The sequence below is a fragment of the Sinohyriopsis cumingii genome, chromosome 9 (assembly GCF_028554795.1).
Source record: "Sinohyriopsis cumingii isolate HCF-2022 chromosome 9, ASM2855479v2, whole genome shotgun sequence".
NCBI lineage: Eukaryota > Metazoa > Mollusca > Bivalvia > Unionida > Unionidae > Sinohyriopsis > Sinohyriopsis cumingii.
In genome coordinates this window covers 37,019,160-37,041,173 of record NC_142969.1, presented here as the reverse complement: position 1 = coordinate 37,041,173, position 22,014 = coordinate 37,019,160, and the positions used below count along the sequence as shown (strand labels likewise).

At 35.4% G+C, this 22,014-nt stretch overlaps 2 protein-coding genes and 1 long non-coding RNA gene across 3 annotated transcripts in view; 1 reads left to right on the top strand and 2 right to left on the bottom strand.

Annotated features, from left to right (window-relative positions):
* The window catches only part of LOC149791562 (transient receptor potential cation channel subfamily M member-like 2), a 40,607-nt gene extending 29,190 nt beyond the window's left edge, over positions 1-11,417 (bottom strand). The window contains exon 1 of the mRNA XM_089970094.1: positions 11,284-11,417. The gene's annotated coding sequence lies outside the window, so the exon portion shown is untranslated. The remainder of the gene's footprint in view (positions 1-11,283) is intronic.
* Positions 11,418-11,545: 128 nt separating this feature from the next.
* On the top strand, positions 11,546-13,137 carry LOC149791561 (uncharacterized). Its single transcript, XR_016423188.1, has 2 exons — positions 11,546-11,762; positions 12,663-13,137. It is a non-coding gene; the product is annotated as an uncharacterized LOC149791561 (long non-coding RNA).
* Positions 13,138-14,284: 1,147 nt separating this feature from the next.
* LOC149791560 (transient receptor potential cation channel subfamily M member 2-like) overlaps positions 14,285-22,014 on the bottom strand; it is a 48,000-nt gene continuing 40,270 nt past the window's right edge. Inside the window, exons 5-7 of the mRNA XM_089969450.1 lie at positions 21,525-21,586; positions 20,361-20,445; positions 14,285-14,461 (exon numbers count right to left, since the gene is read on the bottom strand). Coding sequence (XP_089825576.1) covers positions 14,285-14,461; positions 20,361-20,445; positions 21,525-21,586 — 324 coding nt within the window. The remainder of the gene's footprint in view (positions 14,462-20,360; positions 20,446-21,524; positions 21,587-22,014) is intronic.

The window sequence follows — 22,014 nt, the reverse complement described above, 5'->3', positions numbered from 1 at the left end:
CACACTAGACTGAAACCATGTAAAGGTAAATGACTTTTAAAGACCTTAACATTGCTACTCACAAGTGCATATAACACCAACTCATCTGCATCATTTATTGGTGATGTGTGCTTAGTTGTGATGGAATATGGGCTGGTGCATGCATGCAAGGTAATGGGTGTTTTTTACTGGCAGACCTGGGTTCGAATCTTCATAGAGTATGAATGAAAATTTTCTAACTTGAATGCTGAATGATGGTATTATCTGTCTATATATATATATATATATATATATATATATATATATATATATATATATATATATATATGACCTTGACAACAATAAAGATTTCAAGCTTGTTTGATGTAAATGTGTCTTTACAGCAAATGAGCAGATCCATCGGCATCATCTTCAGCAACTGTTTATTGCAAGTAGTACAATGCTGTATTTTAATTCTATTAGAGTTAGGAGTGAACATTAAAGGTATGAGTGCAGACCATGATATTCTGGCATGTAATACAGTATCAAATTATGTTCTAGTGGTTTCTAGTTAGACTCGACTCATAAGCATAGTGACACTCCTTATGACGAGTGCATATATCGATTCTAATGACTATACATTCAACAGTTTTGAACCAATACCTAAAGTGGCTTGGTTTTGGAGAAACATCTAATATGGATACTTATGTGGACAAGGTAAAGTGAGAATATTAATGCTATTGGAATGCAATAATCATGTTATACCTGTGCTGTCTGGGTAAAACAGTCATTTTCAAGCCGTAAATCATTTAAAACACTTAAAATATCAAACTCATGCCCTACTGTGCCTTGAAGTTTGACACCCCCAACAATAAACGTACATTTAAGGTCAAAACAACATGGTTGAACCCAACAATATAATGCAATAGAAAGCCACAGTTTCTATAAATGTCAAATGGGCTAAAAAGCCTTAAACCTTTGCCAAAAAATGTTAAACATACGAAATATGAGACAGATGCTGTTACATGATTGAATGCTTTTTTAGGTAGCTAGAGGGAATTTTGCATCTGCATCATTCACAGGTTGGATTTATTCTTTAGTTCTCAGAAAAATATTGTAAAGTGTCACTTCGAGATCCAAATACAATGGAAATTTAGGTGCAACACTTTAAGATGAGAAAGACATAGGAAAATGACACGATTGTATCTGATGTACATATCTGGAAAAAGCATTATATAGGTGAAAGAAACAATTGTATAAATTGTAATAATAATATAATATTGTATTTGACGTCTTTATAATATTCATATCACATTAGGTGGATTTTGTGGTTATCACAAACAACCAGTTTAATGAGTAATTTAACATTGAACAATAAGACTACTCCCAAATTCCATGAATTTGAATACCAGTTAATTTGTATTACTTGAAAACCACAAAATATGACACCAACCAATTCACAGTAACAGGAAAATAATGACAACTTATTTACGTCGGTCTCTCATTACAGAAAAAGAAAAGTGTGTTAGATACATCTATTACAGTTATTCATTTGTTTAAAACAGCTGAAAAGAGAATAAATATTTCCAGTATAAAATCATACTTCTGCAAGAAAATTTATGTCAGCATGTTAATGCTAGGAATATAAACCTTTTACTTTCTGAATGGAGTTCTTTCTCGACTATATCATAGAGATAATGGACAGTATTTCTTACCTTTTTCATTCTCATGCTGTCACCAGTTGTTGGCAGTTTTTAAGCAAAATGAAATACCAACGAGGATACTCTCACAGCTGGATAGCTGTCAGGGTTTTAAGTAATGTGATTTGGTAATCAGTCTTGTAGAAATGTAATGGACTTGAAAAATTTGCTTTCTCCTTAGAATACATTCACCGATCATATCGATGTTAGGAGGAGAAAATGCTGAGCATCCTACCTATACCACATGTATCATTCTAGGGAATGAAAAGGCTAGATTCCATATGCAAGCGATATCCCATTGTCCTAACTTGAAATCAAGAGACAACAAACGGTTAAATAATGTAACATATATCTAGTAAATAAGATGATTTTTTTAACCATCTTAGCGACAATATTCACGGCCAAATCCAGGGAAGTTAAGAAACTGTCTTGGCTTTTCCCGTCATCTGGACTGCCACCACAGGACTAATTAGCTTAAAAGCTAAATCACAGAGACAAACATTTTTGAATGTTGCCAGCAGCATCTTCTGTTATGTCTCAGATGGAAACGTTATGGGTCGCAGAGATCATTATAATTTGATCAGCTGAGAATTTCATGAGATGAGTCTGATCTAATGAGACTATGGTGGATATCTAGCGTTAACCCATTTCAGTACATAGATAGGGTGTGGGTGCATAATAACCTGCATCCAGGCCTTCACTGGCAGAAAGAGTCGATTGCATCTGTCATGACTTGACTTTGTGCTTCAGGGCAGGGAGTGGAATGTGCAAGGGCGCTGCTCTAGATGTGCCAATCGATGAGAGGGAGCTTAAGATGACTCAGATTGCTCACTGACTGCAATCTATTTTTAGCTACCAAACCAGGTTGCATCATGTGGTGAACCAACTTGTCCAACCTGAACTGAAAATCGTTTGGGTCAAATGTAAGGGCATGTAACTCACTCATGCAGTATGGTGAAGCTAAATCTATCAGGAGACATGCTTTAGATGACAGCAGTTGAAGAGGTGTTTTGGCTAAAGGCTCCAATTCATGAGAATAGATTCATTTAAAATCAAGGACAGACCCAATTATGCAGAGACTTTGGTTGATCCTTCTTAAAAGTGGCTAGTAGGTCTGAAATATCTGCATCATGATCGATATCCCACCTGTCATAATGCCAGAATATATCAGATATCATGAAGCGGAAGCCTTTGATGATAACTATTTCCATGTCCCTGATAATAACCCATGTTCCCTCATAAGTCTTTAGTGCAGATGTCCTTTTCGCCACAATCAAAAGTTTGAATTGTTTTGCACATCGCTAGGGTTTCTGAAAAACAGTCATTTTTGAAAAACAGCTGTTTACTGTTTTCAATTTTCAAAAAACAATTTTGTACATAAATTCATACAGACCAAAAAAACTCTTTCAACATCCGTTGATGTCGGTTTAATGGATAGAATTGCGTTGTACAATTTCTGGAGATTTTCAGTGCACTGGCCAGAGTTCCTGAAGAGTATGATTTGGGACTTGAGCCATTTGAAACTGTCTTGCCCTCCGACTGCAATTGATGATCCATCTTTTTGAAGCAACAAATTCAATTCATCTTAAAGGGACAAGTTCACACTTTCAGCATCATTTGACGACTGTTCGACGACATCTTCTACATCGCTGACTTCAAATAGATGAGACACTAGATTTCCTGCGAAATTTAGCGTAGTTTTTGACGCGGCGACAGATGGATGTTTGAGACTGCGCAGGAGGTTCATGACATCATTGTTCGATCGCTCTTCAACGCGACACTTCAAATCTTCCATGAGCTTGGTACTAATGTCATTATTCAGGTTAGAGAGCTTGTTGAACATGAATTCTAAAATTGTGTCAGCACTCATCAATGTCGTGTCTTCTCAACTTAGATTCTCAACAGCAAGTTTCACAGGTTCCATTGGCTTCAGAAGAGTTTTGAGAGCGTCAAAATCCAATGTCTCAATGTCCATTAGAAACAGTAAAACAGTTAGCAAAAAAACAGCTGTTTACTGTTTTTTGATTTTGGACGAAAAACAGCTGTTTTACTGTTACTGTTAAACAGTTACCAGAAACCCTACTTTGACATCGCACTTTATAAGAACCAGACCCAATAGACAAGGTCTGGAAATATATAGACAAAGAAGGGCAACTTGTGTTTTCTCCTTATCACAGAAAGATGGATCATCGGGTGCTCCCTAGGTGTGGACGTTTGCTAAAAGCCTGTTTATGGAGTGATTAAGCAGTATGAATGACTTGATCATTCTGTTAACATGATATTGGGTCTGCTTGGAACATACCTGATATCTACATGTCTATGGAGTTGGTAGCACCAAAGTAGATATTGCCAATTGAGAATGTCAGATCGGATGATTTGGTGCACCCTGTTCGATGATGTAGTTGATCATTAAGGTGTTCTCTGACAAAATGAAGAATGTTTGACCAAAGACTTGGCTCTACCTGAACTGAAAGGCTCTTATGATAGTTTTGAGAGGCAATTCTTCTGGCCTACATAACATGTCCAAAAGGCTCTCGTGATAGCTTTGAGAGGCAATTCTTCTGGCCTACATAACAAGTCCGAAAGGCTCTCATGACAGCTTTGAGAGGCAATTCTTCTGGCCTACATAACAAGACTGAAAGGCTCTCATGATAGCTTTGAGAGGCAATTCTTCTGGTCTACAAAACAAGTCTGAAAGGCTCTCATGATAGCTTTGAGAGGCAATTCTTCGGGTCTACATAACAAGTCCGAAAGGCTCTCATGATAGCTTTGAGAGGAAATTCTTCTGGCCTACACAACAAGTCCGAAAGGCTCTCATGACAGCTTTGAGAGGCAATTCTTCTGGCCTACATAACAAGACTGAAAGGCTCTCATGATAGCTTTGAGAGGCAATTCTTCTGACCTACATAACAAGCTGAGGAACAGGCTGGCTCCCCAGCTGTGTGTACCTGCGTCTGAACATTCTGTAACTTTCAGATCTGGGCTGTGTTCTCCAGAGCAATTCCTGTTATGAGCCAAAGGTAGGTTCTCCACTGACACAGAAATAATCGTACCTGACCTTTTGATAATGAGTGATGTGGAAAATGGGCACTATTTGGCCAGGAATGTCATTTGTAAATATGTGCATAAAAATGTCCCAGCTGAATCAAGACTATTGCCACATGGTATTGAATAATTGGATGAGTGACAAGAACTATCTCGCTGAAACCATGTCATGTTTGTAAAGGGTACAACGAGTTCCATACTATGCATGAGGGGGTCAGACCAGTTTGAAATTGGTGATAAACTCCATAGACAAAACAAGATTTTGATGAAGGTCTGACATTTCCCAGTTCCTGAGAAAACCGAGATGATTGAAAAGAAAAAGGAGATAAGAGAGGTTTCTGCCCTTGAGAAAAATAGATTTTACACAATATGTCCTGATGAATGTCATCCACGTATGCCGCCTTAGCTGTAAATGATGTCAACCAGAATGAAGGTGACAATGCAAACATTGATTTTGGCAAAGACCCAGGGATAAATGTTTAGATATAACAGAGTTATTAAAATGGTAAACGTTGTCATAATAAGCAAAACAAAAACATAAATCACAGTGCTGATTGAATAGGGAAATTAAAGCATGTATCCATTACATTGAGACTGATAGCACACTCATTCCTTCTGATGGAGACCCATGTCTATCTCGTCGTTCTATCTTTAATTTCGGCAGAAGAATGTATTGGCTGAGGAGACATAGCTCGTCGATGGTCAGTGTCAACTTGCTTTTGGCCTATTCTTTATAAGGAATAGTCTTGAACAAAACTCCAGAGATTGTAGTGCTTGCACAGTATCCATGATACTTTTGTTGATGAGCGACCATAGATCCTGGTGTAGAAAGTTATGTTTTTCCTGCTCGGAAGTCTGTTTGATGGGGAGACAATGAAAGAAGAAGGTGTTGGATAAATGAAATATGAAGCTCCTCCTAAATGACTTAGATCGCTTGTTCATGTTGAGGAAACAATTTAATCTGATGAGATTAGAACTGCAGGAAACTGGAACCCAATGGCAGCCTATCCGTGGTGTTGTAGGATGGCATCAACAGTCATGAGATTGGACAAGAAGAAACTAGGTTTCTTACCCCCCATCTCATAAGACGGAGTCCTAAACTGCTTTAGGTTGTTACCTCCCAGCATTAGATTGGAATCTGAAATAAACTTGTGACCTAGAAGAGCCCTATTCCATCAGTGATGACAAGGCATGATGAGGCTTTAGCAACATGGGACGCAAATCTAAGAAAGTTTTTAAAGGAGAAATCAAACTACTTATTAAACCCATATCAACACATGAATCAGCATTTAGACTGCAATTATAAGCATGTTTCATAATTACAGAGTTTCAGTCAACAGATTACATTTGAGGTACAACAGCAACAACATTGCTACTACTACTACAACTACTACTATCTATTGTCAGGTGATGAATTTAGTGAAAGGCTATTCTCTCCGACGTCATTTCAAGATGAAAATAGAGCAATGTTTACCAGCAAGTCAATAGTAGTTACAATTTAATTTAAAATTTGCATCATCTGCAAACATAGCTGCATTTTTGTGAACTCAGTACTGAATAGAAGAAAATTTAATGGATCAATAAGAAAGAGGAGTTGGCTTAAAACAGAGACGTCATGGAAATTTACATTTCGGCAGTTACAAAAATAAAATAAAATAGAAATTAAATTTATTGTGCACGAACTTTATTTTAAAGTGAATGGACAGCAGATTATTCCATGTTTCGATCGTATACAGCTTTTCCGACACATTTAACGTACACTCCAGTCAGCATAATGTCCTTAGTACCACAAATGACAAGAAACCAATGACAAAATATTTTATTTGTATGTTGTATTAAGGAACTTAAGAAATGAGAGATTGACTAAAACATCACTTATTAATAACAAGCCATTGTTATCACAGCTGACTCATTTCATGACATTGTTACTCTATTCCTTTTCCCCATTGTTATCACAGCTGACTCATTTCATGACATTGTTACTCTATTCCTTTTCCCCATTATCCCAGTTGACTCATTTCATGATGTTGTTACTCTATTCCTTTTCCCATTGTTATCATAGCTGACTCATTTCATGATGTTGTTATTCTATTCCTTTTCCCCATCCTAATTATGGCCAGTAAGATTTTTAAGGTTTGTCATATTTTATTACATGAATATTTAATCTTAAAAGGTTGATAAGGTCCTTTGTCGTCCTGACATTTATCCATATCACACATCAGACTGCAACCATCTTCTTTGACATTCACGCATCAATATTTTTCAAAGGAGTAAATTTAATTTATGTAAATCCCAATTCATTTTCAGCTCCGTTCATACGGTAATCTAAAAATATTTACAAAGCATAGAGGAGGAGGCATGTAATGAATACAAAGGTGAATTGATTCATTTGCAAGGACTATGAAAATATCAGAGCCTGATGGTCTCAATACGTTCCTTCATTATAGCAAACACATTCTTTCTGCTGAATATAAATAAAACGGTCTTGCATATGAACCAAATATCAAATACAAATTTTGTTTGTTTCTATTCTTTGAAATGTGTCTTACACCTGTTGGTCTTAGGCATCATTGAAGCTGTCAATATGAATGAAATCTGCATTGAGCACACAATTTCATTGCTTTATTGTTTTTGATAACATATGCCATTATGTATCAGTAACTTTTATTTCAAAATTTTCTATCATGTTTAATGTGTTTAATTAGAAATAAATGTCAGAGGTGCGTTTTTATTGTCCACGAGAGAAAATAACTGTAGTTACAAATGAACAGACAATATATTGACTTTAGTGTTGCTACTCTGTTAATCCTTGGTTAGAGTCTGGTAAATAAGAGCTCCAGATTAACCCAGAAACCAATTTTTCGGTGATCTACTATTGTCATAAGTATAATTTACCGACAAGAGGATGAGGATGAAAGAACAGCTACTTTGCCAAATGAGACATATGATATCTGAAACATATATGAACAATAATTACACGACTTCCCATGCTACTGTAACCTCACATTAATTACACTGGACAACAAATTTTTACAAAAGTCATGTTACTGAAATAAAATTAGTCAATTCTTATCAATTTTTATGTGCTGAACACGAATATGACAGTCAAATTGCAAAATTGGCTCTAGTTTTTTTGTAATCTGCAAGAAATTAATGTTTACATAACGAAATGCATTCCAGTAGTAAAAGGTCAACTGTAATAGCCTACCTATAAAAAATCAAGTCATTGACTACATCTTAGATTTCTTCGCCTGTCTCTTGTACAGCTGTTCGGGAGCATCTCTGAGGAGTGTCCAGCAGTAGTCAGCCAGCATTGTAGTGGACCATTTTCCCTGGTATCTTTGTTCCATTGTTGCGATATCTTGATGAAAACGTTCGCCGTGTTCATCACTAACAATACCACAGTTGCTAGGAAAGAAATCCAAATGGGAATGAAGGAAGTGAATCTTTAGAGACATATTGCAGCCAAGTTTCTTATACTTCATCAACATGTCTTCTACTAGTTCCTTATAGTTTTCTGCCCTAACATTTCCGAGGAAGTTTGTAGAAACTAGGCGAAAAGCATTCCATGCTTGTTTCGCGTCACCTTCCAGCAAGTTGTTGAACCGGTCATCTTTGAAAAGCTCTCGAATCTGAGGACCCACAAAAACTCCCTCTTTAATCTTTGCTTCGCTGAGTCGAGGGAATTTTTCATGCAGGTATCGGAATGCTGGCAAAGTCCGGTCAATGGCTTTCACGAAGTTCTTCATCAAACCTAGTTTGATGTGAAGGGGTGGTAGCAAGATTTTCTGAGCCTCAACCAGAGCTGGGTGTTGGATATTCTTCTCTCCAATGGCTACATTCTGCCTGTGAGTCCATTCCTTCCTCATGTAGTGCATTTCCCTTGCTCGGCTATCCCACTCGCATAAGAAACACATGTATTTTGTATATCCTTGCTGCAGTCCCATTAAAAGGGCAACTACCTTCAAATCACCACAGAGGTGCCAGCTGTACTTGTTATACTCAATGGAATTCAGTAGCTGCCTTAAGTTATCGTATGTCTCTTTCATGTGGACAGCATACGCTACTGGAATAGATGGAAGAATGTTTCCATTGTGCAAAAGCACAGCCTTGAGACTCAGTTTCGAAGAGTCCACAAATAGTCTCCATTCTTGTGGGTCATGAGTGATTTTTAAAGCATTCATGAGGCCCTCAATATCGGAACAGAATATCAGATTACTTTCCTTTCTGAAGAAAGGCTCCAATTGCTGGTGGCGCTTTCGATATGCAGTAATTGTGACATCTTCTTCTAGAAGATTCCATTGTTGGAGTCTTGATCCTAGCAATTCTGCCTTGTTCTTTGATAAGTCCAAATCACGAATCAGGTCATTTAGTTCTTCCTGTGTTATTCTGTGTGGGGTTGATGATGCACCACAGTGAAAATCTGGATCACTGCATGCTGATGGACCAGGAGAAGAACAGGTCGACTCACCTTTGTCTTCGTCAGATGAATCAAGAGAATATTCTGCTGGAGGTTCTGGAATAGGAAGTCCCTCACCATGTGGAACTGGTCTCAATGCAGACGGAATGTTTGGGTAGACTATTCTCGACTTCTTTCGCTTCGTTATTCCGCCGGAAAGAGGAGGAACCAAGCAGAAGTAACAGTCATTTAGGTGGTTGCTTGGCTCTCTCCACACCATTGGGACTGCAAACGGCATTGATGACCTTTTGCAATTCAACCACTGTGAAAGCTGTGTTGTACATGTAGCACAGCATATATGCGGAGCCCAAGGCTTGTCTTGGTCACCAACCTTGCATCCGAAGTAAAGATGATATGCCTTCTTCACTTGAGAATTGATACTTTTCTTCTGGTTGGCAAATGTCACTTCCCCACAAATATAGCAAAAATTGTCCGTGGTATTAACACACTTTCGAGGCATTACTGTTCTTTATTGTACGTAAATGGATAAAATAATAAGTTTTATGTAACAGTAGCTTGAACTGTCTCGCACAACGTCTAAAATATTTTAAATGCTGAACCTATCTGATTGGGCTTTATATAGTACACTGCTTACGTCAGCTTCAGCAGCCGCCTGGCATTAGTATAATAGGCCTACACATGTATAGTACACTGCTGACGTCAACTTACTTCAGCAGCCGCATGGCATTAGTGTTGCATTGCATCAGAAAATGATGCAATCAACTGTGGATGATGTGAGCATGATGGTATTATGCAATGTTACATCATTATTCCGGATGTTGCTGCAGTCCTACTGGAGAAATTTACACAGTGAAACATAGAAAATGAGGTATATGAATATCTTCAAAACGAGAGCCAATACAAATTTTTCACGGTTGTATTCGTGTTCGGCACACCAAAATACTACAGATTAGGGCCTTTTTAAGTCAGTAATGATTTCACTGTTGACCAGTGTTACCCAATGGCAATATAGTTTCACAAGTGCTGTTTTGCGATATACATAAATTACTTTTGAAATAAAGAAAATGGAAAGGCTCTATTCTTTTGTATAAAAATACTGAATATATGTGATTATGTGCATTATTAACATTTGGCTTTCCCACCCAAGCTGAGCATGAAAAACTACCAGTCTAAGCGATGAAAAGTTTGAATCATTGTTTGTCAAATATAATATGTGAATTGATAAATCAATAATATTGTGGTTATTATTTATTTATCTAATCCTTTTTTATTGCTCGTGAGTGACGAATTTCACTATTTCTGGTATATCTTCCTGATACCTTCCTGTTTTTCTTGGCATAACCCAAACCAAATGCATCCTTGCTGAAAGTTTGTGGCAAGCTTATGATAAGCTAGTTTGATGTTTATAAGCTAACATGGATGCTTGCGCAAGCTTGTACAAGCAAGTGCAGGCTTAGGCAAGATAGCTGGATATAACCGCAAGCTTGCACAAGCTTGCTTGTTAGCTTCAGAAATTAAAACTAGCTTGTGCAAGCTTTCTTGTTTGATTCAGAAAGTAAAACTAGCTTGCGCAAGCTTACTTGTTTTCTTCAGAAAGTAAAACTAGCTTGTGCAAGCTTTCTTGTATGTTTCAGAAAGTAATCATATATATATATATATATATATATATATATATATATATATATATATATATATATATATATACATTGCTTGTGAAAGTTTGAGACCATGTATCCAACTAGCATGCACCATCACTGTCATGCCCCTATGAAAACAAATTCATGACTTCTTGAACAATCATGAAAGTTCCTCAACTAAGTTCATGAACACTTCTAGAATTTTGATTAATCATGTACTTGAAGTTCATGAACACACTGATGAACTTTTATGAACTATTATAATATCTTTGAAGTTCCTGAAATGTCATGAACTTGGGTCATGAACAATTCAGGTACTTTGATGCAATACCTTTTTTTAAAAAATGTACATTAAATATCTATATCATTATATTCATAAAATGTTCATGAAAATTCATTATACAAACTTCTCACAATATTAGTGAAATTTAAATAAAGGTGAATATTTTTTTTCTTTTTTTAAATGATATGATACTGTATAGATGTTCATACAGATCTTCAATTCAATACTTGTGTGCTTAACCTGAGTAGTTCTGGATTAATATGGGAAAATATTTTCTGGCCAGCATGAACAAAATGTATTTGCTTTAAAAAGCTTTCAATGACTTTGTTCTAACGTTTTTTCTTCTTCCATTACTGTTATAAACTGCATATTCTATTGACTTAGTCACTGGTTGCAAATTTGCCGTAAAAACCAAAATAAATTAACAACGATGATCCTGATTGGATGACTCTAAAAGAAGACATGATATGATTGGTTAATATACGCGATTTCAACAGTTAAACATCCTCAGAAACGAAAGATCATATAGATGGTTAGGCAAAAACCTCGAACAAAAACCGTGTATTCCATGGAATGGACAGATGAGAATATTTTCAATATCATTTTTTTAAAAGCAAGTAGAAGTGCAGAGAAGCGAATTTGAAGAATATGAAGGAAAAGATTTGGTGAGAGCAAAATTAGGCGGAAAAGTGTACCAAGCCTGGATAACCAAAATTACGGTATCTTTTTCTTGGTCATTCGTGATTATTTCATTAGAAGTTATATGAATATTTTATTGGTTAATATATGTCATCATATTATTTATAACCAAGCTAATGATACACGATTTTGTTCAGACCTAATTGAAACTTGCTTATCGAAGTTTTGAAAATCACTAAACATCATCCCCCTCACCTCCCAGTTCTCGATACCAGACGTGGTACGACATCGATAGGAATTGAGATGTTCGAGATCGTTTTCTTTTACATGACATCACTATTTCTATAATCTGATGTAATTTGGTAATTTAAAAAAAACAAACACAACAAAATATTTAATGTGTGAAACTGTACACAATACAGGTGCAAATAACATGATGAAACCGGAAGCAGCTATACGCAACATGCGGAGTTGGAGTGGATGCATTGGTGACATACTAAGGGCCTATACCACACAAGTCTGATGTTTTATCAATAAAAAATGGCGAAAATATTTGAAAGCACGAAATAACCGTTATCTGTAATATATATATATATATATATATATATATATATATATATATATATATATATATATATATATATATATATATATGTGTGTGTGTGTGTGTGTGTGTGTGTGCACAGATACAGTTATTTAATGTAATGATGTTGTGAAAAAAATTGTCATATTTTAATGATCAAAACATCTGACTCCTGTGACCATACCTATGGCTAGACAGCTTCAGTTAATATAAAACTAATGACAAAATTCTGCAATAATATAAATGCTCAGTATTATGTGTAAGGGATTAAATCATTTTTGAGTTGGATCATATTATTCCAGTAAGTAAAGTGGGGTACAATGATAATGTGCTAAAAGCTAAAAACAGTGTTGATCAGAGATTATCTGTAATTAACTAACTTTACCTTTTTTTTCAGACCAGACAGCAGAAAAGTAAAATTATTAGAGGATGAAGTTTCTAGGTCAAGGAGGAAAAATTGAAAACTGGAGGATCCTATGGCCAAGACGGAAGAGACATTAAAATGTGACTGCTGCAGCAATGTTAAAGATCCAAACAGTAATCGGATGGAACAGCTTAAGTTGCAGATGGAGTCATTCAGTAGTGACAATGGACAGGATTTGATTAAATTATAAGCCCTGAACACCTTCACAAAAGAGTTATCAGACAGGTCAGGTTCTGGAAGAAGATTGGTCAGGAGAAACCCCTGTTGAAAGACAGACCCATGACGATGAAATATGCTTCAACAGTTGATTGCAGACAACTGCCCCAATATCTCTTGAAAAATTTTCAAAGAAAAATTACAAAACATACAAATAGTGTTGCTAAGGGTAAAAAAAAGAATATCGTTTGTCAGTTAAAATTTTATCTGAAATTAAATACTGTTTTTAAGATATTATGTTGCATTTTATACTGTATTAAACCCCCCCCCACATCTAAGGTTATTTTATGATTCAGGATGAAATAGGTATGTGTGACTTGTCAAGTAATCAATTTTTTTTTAATAGGCACTGTTCATGAAGTCATGAATCATTGAGAAACTTTGTTCATCATAGTTCATGAATATGTTCATGCACTTGTTCATGAATGATGATGATCCAATTTGTGGACTTTTATGAACTGTTCATGAATTCAGTTCATGAACAGTTCATGAATTCATTATTTCGTGAACTGACCATTTTCAGTTCATGCACATTCATGAATAATTCATGAACCTTTTGATGAACTTTCATGAATGGTTCTTGAACCAAGTTCATGAACCGTTCAAGAACAGTTCATGAATTATTAATGATCATTTCGTAGGGACATGACACTTACAACTAGTGGAACACATAAAACTTCTGCAACCTTGGGTGAGCTTGCAGTGAATGAATAAACTTGAACAATAGAATTAAACTTAATGTTTTGGCGGAACAGATTTGTTTTCCACTGCATTGCAACTATAAGATTACAATATTTAATCATTAAATATGCAGATTATTTTGTTGGAATGAAGTAAAACGTTGCAATATATTATGATAATATAGTCCGCCAGGAACAGTTGAGTCTAAAATGCATTTTTGGACAGGGGCCTTCGGACTCCCAGACCCCCCCCTTTCACATTTTCAGGTTTTTATTTGGAAGGGGAGAACCACAATCAGTCTGATTTTTGAAAGCCTAGATGCTTGTAGCAAGAAATCCGTGCAAGCTTGCCACAAGCTAGTAACAAGCTTGTGTAAGCAAGTAACAAGCTTGTGTAAGCAAGTAACAAGCTTGTGCATACTTATTGTACTAGGTAAATAAGTAACAAGCTTGCTGCGAGCTTTAAAACAAGCTTGCAGTTTTGGTTTGGGAAGTATATATAAGTTTTATTTTGTTTCATAGTTTTCAAACTTTCTCTCCATTTAACTGGCTTTTAAAAATGTATCTGTAGTTACCCTGGTAATTCTTTCTCTCTCTGCTTACTCAGTACTTATCTGTTCATTCCCTGTGGTTTTGATGCTGTCACCATTGTATTTATAATATACCTTAATAGGGGACATAAATTCAAATTAAGCCGAGCTAATCTGAATGAAAGCAAGGGTCATCAACATTATACATACAGTGTACCTCTACAAGCTCCTGAAAGAAAATGGCTGCCACCCACACAATCAGTATACATTCTTCTACTGACACCGTTTCTTCAAGCTTGCTGGTTATAACATAGCTGAACAAGCCAAGAAAGACAAAATAGGATATCTGAAATAAAATAAATTAATATGTGCAAATTTGAAAAGTTTGTTTGTGCCAGTTTGATATTGTATTTTTAAACCAGTTCTCATTTGTAACTGTAATATTAGATTTCCCGACGGGTTCTGTTTCAGAAACTTCATTTTGTGCATGAGCAGATATACTAAAACAGTTAACCAAAATGTCTGCCAAACACAAACTCTATCTGGACAAGAAACTTAAACTAAACAAATTAATGACAAGCAATGGTATATTAAATTTATTGAATTGAAAACTGATAATATTCAGCTGTATACTTTGAATCCTTTAAGCAGTATGATCATAGTTGATTTGTACCATTATAGTCATCTCAGCTAAAGCCTTCTACCCATGCCATAACTTTGTCCTCATGTCATGCGTTTGTTCCCATGCATGAATGTTACCAACAGGGGCCCTTGCAAGAGGAAAGTCATGTACGACAGAGGGCTTCAATCTAAATCAGTAATTAGCAAACCCGCTATTTTCATACTACCGCAGTAAATGTCCGTCATCATGACAAGCACATGCACTAGTACAGTTCAATTTCATCCATGATTCACATCATTTCTCACATGGGCACAATATTTAAACATGAGTGTGGACACAATCTTTCAACATATTTTCATGAAGACTTAATATTAGTTCTCAATGTTCTTTCTTAAATTCTGACTTTTGCATGTCATTTAGTTCTGAATGGAAAAGCAGACTTTAATAAAGAAATGTATTATTTATTTTATCTCAAAGTGAAATTATCCATTTCTTGATCTTATAGAAGAACGTCAAATCGATACATGCCATTGTTGAAATCTACTAAAATTAATGTCTGACGGAAGTGCCAGAAAACATTTGAAATACCTAATTTTTTAAACATTCCATGACTATATAAGCTTACAATTACATGAGAATATACATATAAAAACAAAGGAGTAAGAATTCAAAATGGTGTAGTGTTCACAGTGGCTTAATATAGGGAGGATGCGGTGCATTTTTTCCACTAGCATCTAAGTTTTTAATGTGTTTGCTAAGTTGGTGTGGTAGCCGAATTAGTTAATATTACTGGTTTGAGTCACACTGGCTGAAAATAATTTTTTCATAATAATTGAGGAAAAGTAAAGTTAGAGTTGGTCATGCATACAAAATAAAAGTGAGTGTAATGTTCATGTAAGGTTGATATCAGTTATGAGTACAAGGTACAAATAAATCTTTGAGACGTTCACTAGCAGGTCAGTTTGCATTGACAAAAACCCACCAGAAGTCATTAATGAAGCTGCATCGATTTCCCTGTGGTCGATCACCAGTGACTGGTGATGTTTTGCTCATTTATGTATTCTGAGGGCACTCCTTTGTGAAATCAATGCTTCGATACAGCGTATCACTGCAAACACAACCCCAAGCGTTACCGGAATGATAATGATCTCATCAACAAGACCAGAATTTCATTTGACTTTATCTACACCAAATACCTTGGGGGAAGGTCACAGACTCGAGTTCACATGAAAATCACTGCATGAGTGTTACAGTTGGCCAAATTTTAGATCACAGTTGGTTCATTGGTCTTCCTATGAATTACTCCTTTGAGTTTTTATCAAAAGGTGATATAATCTGACTTGTTGATGAAGTTCCCACTGGCGCGTATGACATTACCTCAATTACTGAAGAGATCTGACAAAGGATTTTGTTAGTGACTGGCAAAGACTAAAAGTTACAGGAATGAAAACGAGCACATAGCTCAGTGGTCTTGATTTGAATCTCATCAGTAAACATTTCATATGGCATGGTCATCACTGAGAACGGTTCTTGGATGACCCAAAAATATTGAAATCCTGGGGATTATATCTAGCAAGACATATTTAGAATTGCCTCAATGAATCTGATTAATCTGACCTATGACATTATCAGCGGTAGATACTAAAGCGGAATTTCCACTAGCATAGCTACCCTATATATTGTTTGGGTTTTCTTCAAATGTTTCCTGGGAACTTTACTCTTGCAGCTCCCATATATCTTCCATTTCACAATCCTCAGTTGGTAAATATTCCTTTTACCTTTATGGACATCCTGTACCAGCATGAGGAGACCTTGACAATGGAACTGTGCATTAGAGATGAGAGAATAGCGATTGCAAATCTGGCGATTTGAAGCTGATTAAGGCTATTACTCAAAAGGTATTGGTCAAACCAATAATGTATAATGTCCCAATTAAAACCGCGGCTGTAGCTGTTACAAAAATGGCCATGTTAAAGACAGTCAGAACTGTATCTTGATGACTCTGAAGATGGCAATGGGAGGCCGCATAAAAAGGAAAGGTCTTCCATTATCATGAATGACATGGAAAAGGTATCCAAGTTGACCAAATTTAGATTTTCTCATATGGCAAAGATAGTCAAGCATTTCTGAGGTGTCTCTAGTTAAGCTTGCATCGATGATCCCAAAACACAAGGGAAACCGGCATTGTTAACCTGAATTTAACAACAGGACCAGAGAATTATAGTGTCATTTATGTTGTATTGTCTGACAGCATTTACATTTTGACCCTTACAGACTTGCACCTTGAAGTCATTGATTATTTAACGTGAGGCGGTAGCCTTGTGTGGACATCTTGTTGTTAAAGTGTTGTGTGCACCTGAACATTTGCCAGCGTCGCAAGCACTTGCTGATTTTACCTTGTCACTTAAAAAGGATACATAATAGTATACGAAATGCCTGTTGATATTTAAAGCATCTCAGCAACCAGATGCCGCAATGATGTGGCTCTGACCAGGTTTTATCATCAAAGCAGATTGGACTGAAATTGCCAGCATGGTTATTGTTGAATTGACCTGGGTGAGCCTGTGAAGTTTTGAAGATCGAACTGGAAATGTGCAATAATCTAATGTGAACATTCGTTATATTCTTTTGAGAATATGATGAGTTGTCACAACATTACCAGGATATAGTTGTACGTGGAGTGCAATGCCAGTATTGATAAATTATTATAAGCATTTTGGCTGAATCGTATCACGTTTCTAGCCCAAACAACACAAATCATGCAATAAAATGTTATATTTATGCTATCATAACTACTGATAGCAAAGGAGGAACTTCAGATTGAAGACTCAATGGCTCATCGTCTATCTAATTGATGAATATGCACATCAAAAGGTAAGGCATTGAAACACCCATGTATACACTAATATTTAATATTGTTAAGAGCCAGATAGAAATCGATTGTTGGGACCACCCTGATGTAAGAATACCAGAATACCAGTTAGAGGCCAGTGTGGCATTATAGCATTAACACGCAAAAGCTTTTGGTCGTTAACTATGCAGTCAGGTATAAAACATCCAGGGGTTGTGGAACAACAGCTGCAAGTAGAAATCTCATGTTGCATTTTGAAAGACATTGCTGGTAAAACCTTTACAAGTTCACTCCTTTTTATCAGATATATTTTTGCAAGGGAGAATGTAATAACAGATATACCCATAGTTGCTTGCAGAAAATTACACACAATGATCTGGTCGCACATCGTACAGTAGTCCTTTACATTAATTAAAGTGGTCTGCATCATGGTCATTGTCTACTTATGTACAATCTACTTTTGTTTTTCCTTCATGACTAACATGTATAAAGATACGTTTCAAAATCAAGCCCTTAGTACACTGGAATCACTTAAAGACCAATTTTGCTTGAGTGTCGAAGTTTTCATTCTTTAATATCACCAATGTTTCCAGCAGAAACCCTTTAAGCTCCAATGTTTAATTTTATTTTAGGAAAAGAAAACTCCATTAACCTGGGAACAAACTGTAAAGTTAGAAATGTATTTCAGCTGCTACATTTTGAAATATACTATGGCAGGCTTATCACTGAGACAATAACCTGGAACATTTCCCAAGGCCACTTGAGATTAAAACAATATTTGACCCATGCACCGAGACAGAGTAGGGATGGCAAGATTCCTACATGAATTGTCTGCACCATAAAAAATAGCCAATTTTTAAGGCAAATTATTAATAAGTAAATGCTTGTAGGTTAGTCATTTAGGGAAGATTATGTTTAGCTGGTATTTATATAATTGTTAAATTGAATAAATGAAAACAATCACGCCAAGGATAAAAGCAATGAATATGATTATTAGAATTTATGTTCTGTACCACTTGTCAGAGATAAGATATACCCTCAAGTTTTAGATCTTGTACAAAGATTAAAAACAATGTAACCCCCCAGCAATTTCTAAAGATAAGTTCGATTTGTCTACAGCACAAGAAACAGATTCATTAAAAAGGTCCATTAGTTAACAAAAGATGTAATAAAAAATAGACAACATTCAATGCCATCCTCGAGACAGACTCATGACATGTGAACATCGATGGGATCAATACAAAATTATGCAGTATTATTCTGAGTGTAAGGTTATGAAAGTAAATCATTCCTCAAATGTTATTTGTGATAAGGACTGTGTTTGTATGTGAAACTGTTTGTGTTCATGTGACAGGATATCAAATTTTGAGAAGAAATGTCTGTTGTTAAGTAGATTTACATTAAATATTTAAAATACAGACATAGCTTATTTTTAGCACTCTTTGGTAATCATACTGTGATGAAATCTCATAAATATTCACTCTCTCTCATGACAAAAGCACTTACCAAAAATACATTTTTTCATATATGTGAAACCTCAGTAAACCAAAAACATCTCAAAACTGAACATTTGTGGGTGCCAAGGGTTTTCCGCTTTGAGAATCTTTGTATATTATCAAACGGCCATCATGTTTATGTGTGCTATCTTACATGTTGTACTAACTGCTCCTTGCAACCTGCACAGATCAAGATCGCGTACTGCATTAAGCAATGGCATAACAGTGTCTGTGAAGTTTACCTTTGGACTCGATTTATTAGTGAGTATATATGGTACTCCATATTAATGCATGAAACATTATCTGATGCACTTTTTATATAAAAATGAAGACGTTAGAGTTGAAATATTGGACTCTAAGTTAAGCCTGTAGTTCTAAATAACTAGTTCATGCAATGGTTTTGTTAAACTGTAGTCAAATAATGCTGAGCACAGTGTATTTGAGACATAATATTACTATTAAGTAATGCAATAAGATCCATGAGAAAACCTATCTTATACAGAACTCACCTTATTCTGAGGAAAGATTGTATTTGGCACTTGAATAAAAAAATGGTACAATTCATAGCCTTTCCCAAGAATCCTTAAATGAGAATTTTGACAGCATTTCCAATATATGATCCTCATATATTTATTCATGTTATAGTTTTCTATCTCCAGGATCACGAGGTTGTAGTATGTTAGGAAATAAAATACTGCACCCAGTGATTGGGGACAATGCTGAATAATGTGTTCTCCTACCATGTTTATAAAAAAGGTCATTTAAAAACATATCACAACAGGTACACCTATGAGCTATTGTTGGGGTCAATTAGGGCACTTAACCTCAAGAACAAAGTCTTTCTCGTAGTTCTGATATGGAAAAGACAGACTTGGGTAGAGCTTTCGCTGAAATAAGAAACATATTACACTTGTATCATCAACGTTAAAAATTGACATATTAAACATAGTATTTTCTTCCGCACAATACTTCATCCTTCTTTGTACAGATGCTGGAGATGTTCTGATAGGTTGAATGCATTAAATGCTTACATATTTACACATTTTGCTAACTATTGATTTGACATTCATATTTGAAAGGACATTAATATTTGTGATAAAATTTAAAGTAAAAAAGGAGTAGCAGAAATAAATACTTTTATAACCATACAACTGTTTGAAATAATAGAACTAAAAAAAGCCCCCAAAATGGCACCCTGATCTATTGCTGCATCATGTGTGGCATGTCTGGGTCTACACTGTTCATGAAAGATACAGGGAAAATTACTGGAACTTACCATATTGTGAAGGAAAACAATCATAGGTGCCTTGTAGAAATACAAGAACTTCTGTCTTGTAGAAAGACTCTTGACATCTACCTGTCTGAAAGCAAATTAAATGTTGTTTGTATCAAAACAGGATTAACAAATGTTTATTAACCGTAACATTGTGCAAAGAGCTAAATATGAAACAAGATGGAATGTTGTGGAAATATTTTCCTACTTCAATGACATGTTTATGTTGCAGAAGATGAATGAATATTGGATAAATAATCTGCTATAATTAGCGAATGCCCAATTTAAAAGTAAAATAAATTAAAATCGTATGCAAGAAGTTTGTCATATATCATAAAAAGTTAGATTTGAAGAAGATCAGAAGTTGATGAGATAATTAGCCTGTACTAGTAATAGTAATGGAACCATTCTGCACATATAAAATAATGGAACCATTCTGCACATGTGAAATAATGTAATGTTTACCTGTAATTTTAGGTCTGAGGGGGAATTATTCATGTAAATATATTTTGTTTTTAACCACGTTATTGACCTTTAATACATAACTTGGTCTCGCAGGAATTATTCTATACAACCATTATTGAACATATTTTATAGTAGATCATGCTCGTCTGAAGATTTCTGCTAAACTTTGCATATCTTTTCCCATTAGAATAAGAATTGAGATTCATGATTTTAACCTACCCAACATTATATTTGCTGATGGTGCTGCAGTCTAGATAACATTCAACTAATCAACCCTTGTGAACTTATCTAATGTTATTCCTCTTTATTTCTCTTTATGCAGGCAAAGCTTGATGACCATCTGATGCAATCAGGAGATATTATCTTTCAAAACCTGTAACAATAAAGCTGACAACATATGGATGGACAATGGACAGAACATGTGAACAAATGCTATATGTTATGGATGGACAATGAAAAAATGTGTACAAATGCTATATGTTATGGATGGACATTTTGGACAGAACATGTGTACAAATGCTATATGTTATGGATGGACAATGGACAGAACATGTGTACAAATGCTATATGTAATGGATGGAGAATGGACAGAACATGTGTACAAATATTATATGTTATGGATGGACAACGGACAGAACATGTGTACAAATGCTATATTTTTTATCTTTGCTGATTAGGTAATGTACCAGTTACACTACTTACGCAAGTGGGCAACACTGGCTGTCTTTCAAACTCTTGCCTCTCTGATGTGGTGATTTGGGCTTCTATTTGATAAAAAAATGTCAAAATAAATAAGTAAGCATTAGTTTTAGGGTAGTCTTCTTAATTAAAATCAACACTTAATGCCATAATCATTAATGATTATGAACTTATCAATCTGCCAACTCTATACATAAGCACATAGGGATTATGTATCTAGGAGAGGCTGGACATATATTGTGTACTTTCATCTTGTGCCTGATATAAAAAAATCAAAGAGAAAATATAGCTACAGTAACAATCACAAGGAAGAATTATAATGTCAACTCAAAGTGCATAAGTTAATGACAAATTATTAGCCATTTATAATCTTCTGCGATCAGCTGATCTTGCTTCCTGATGTGGAAAGTGGATCTAATCTCAATCTACAAAACATATCACACTAATATAACATCTTATCAGTGTATTTGATAGGAAGAGTCTATGATTTTCA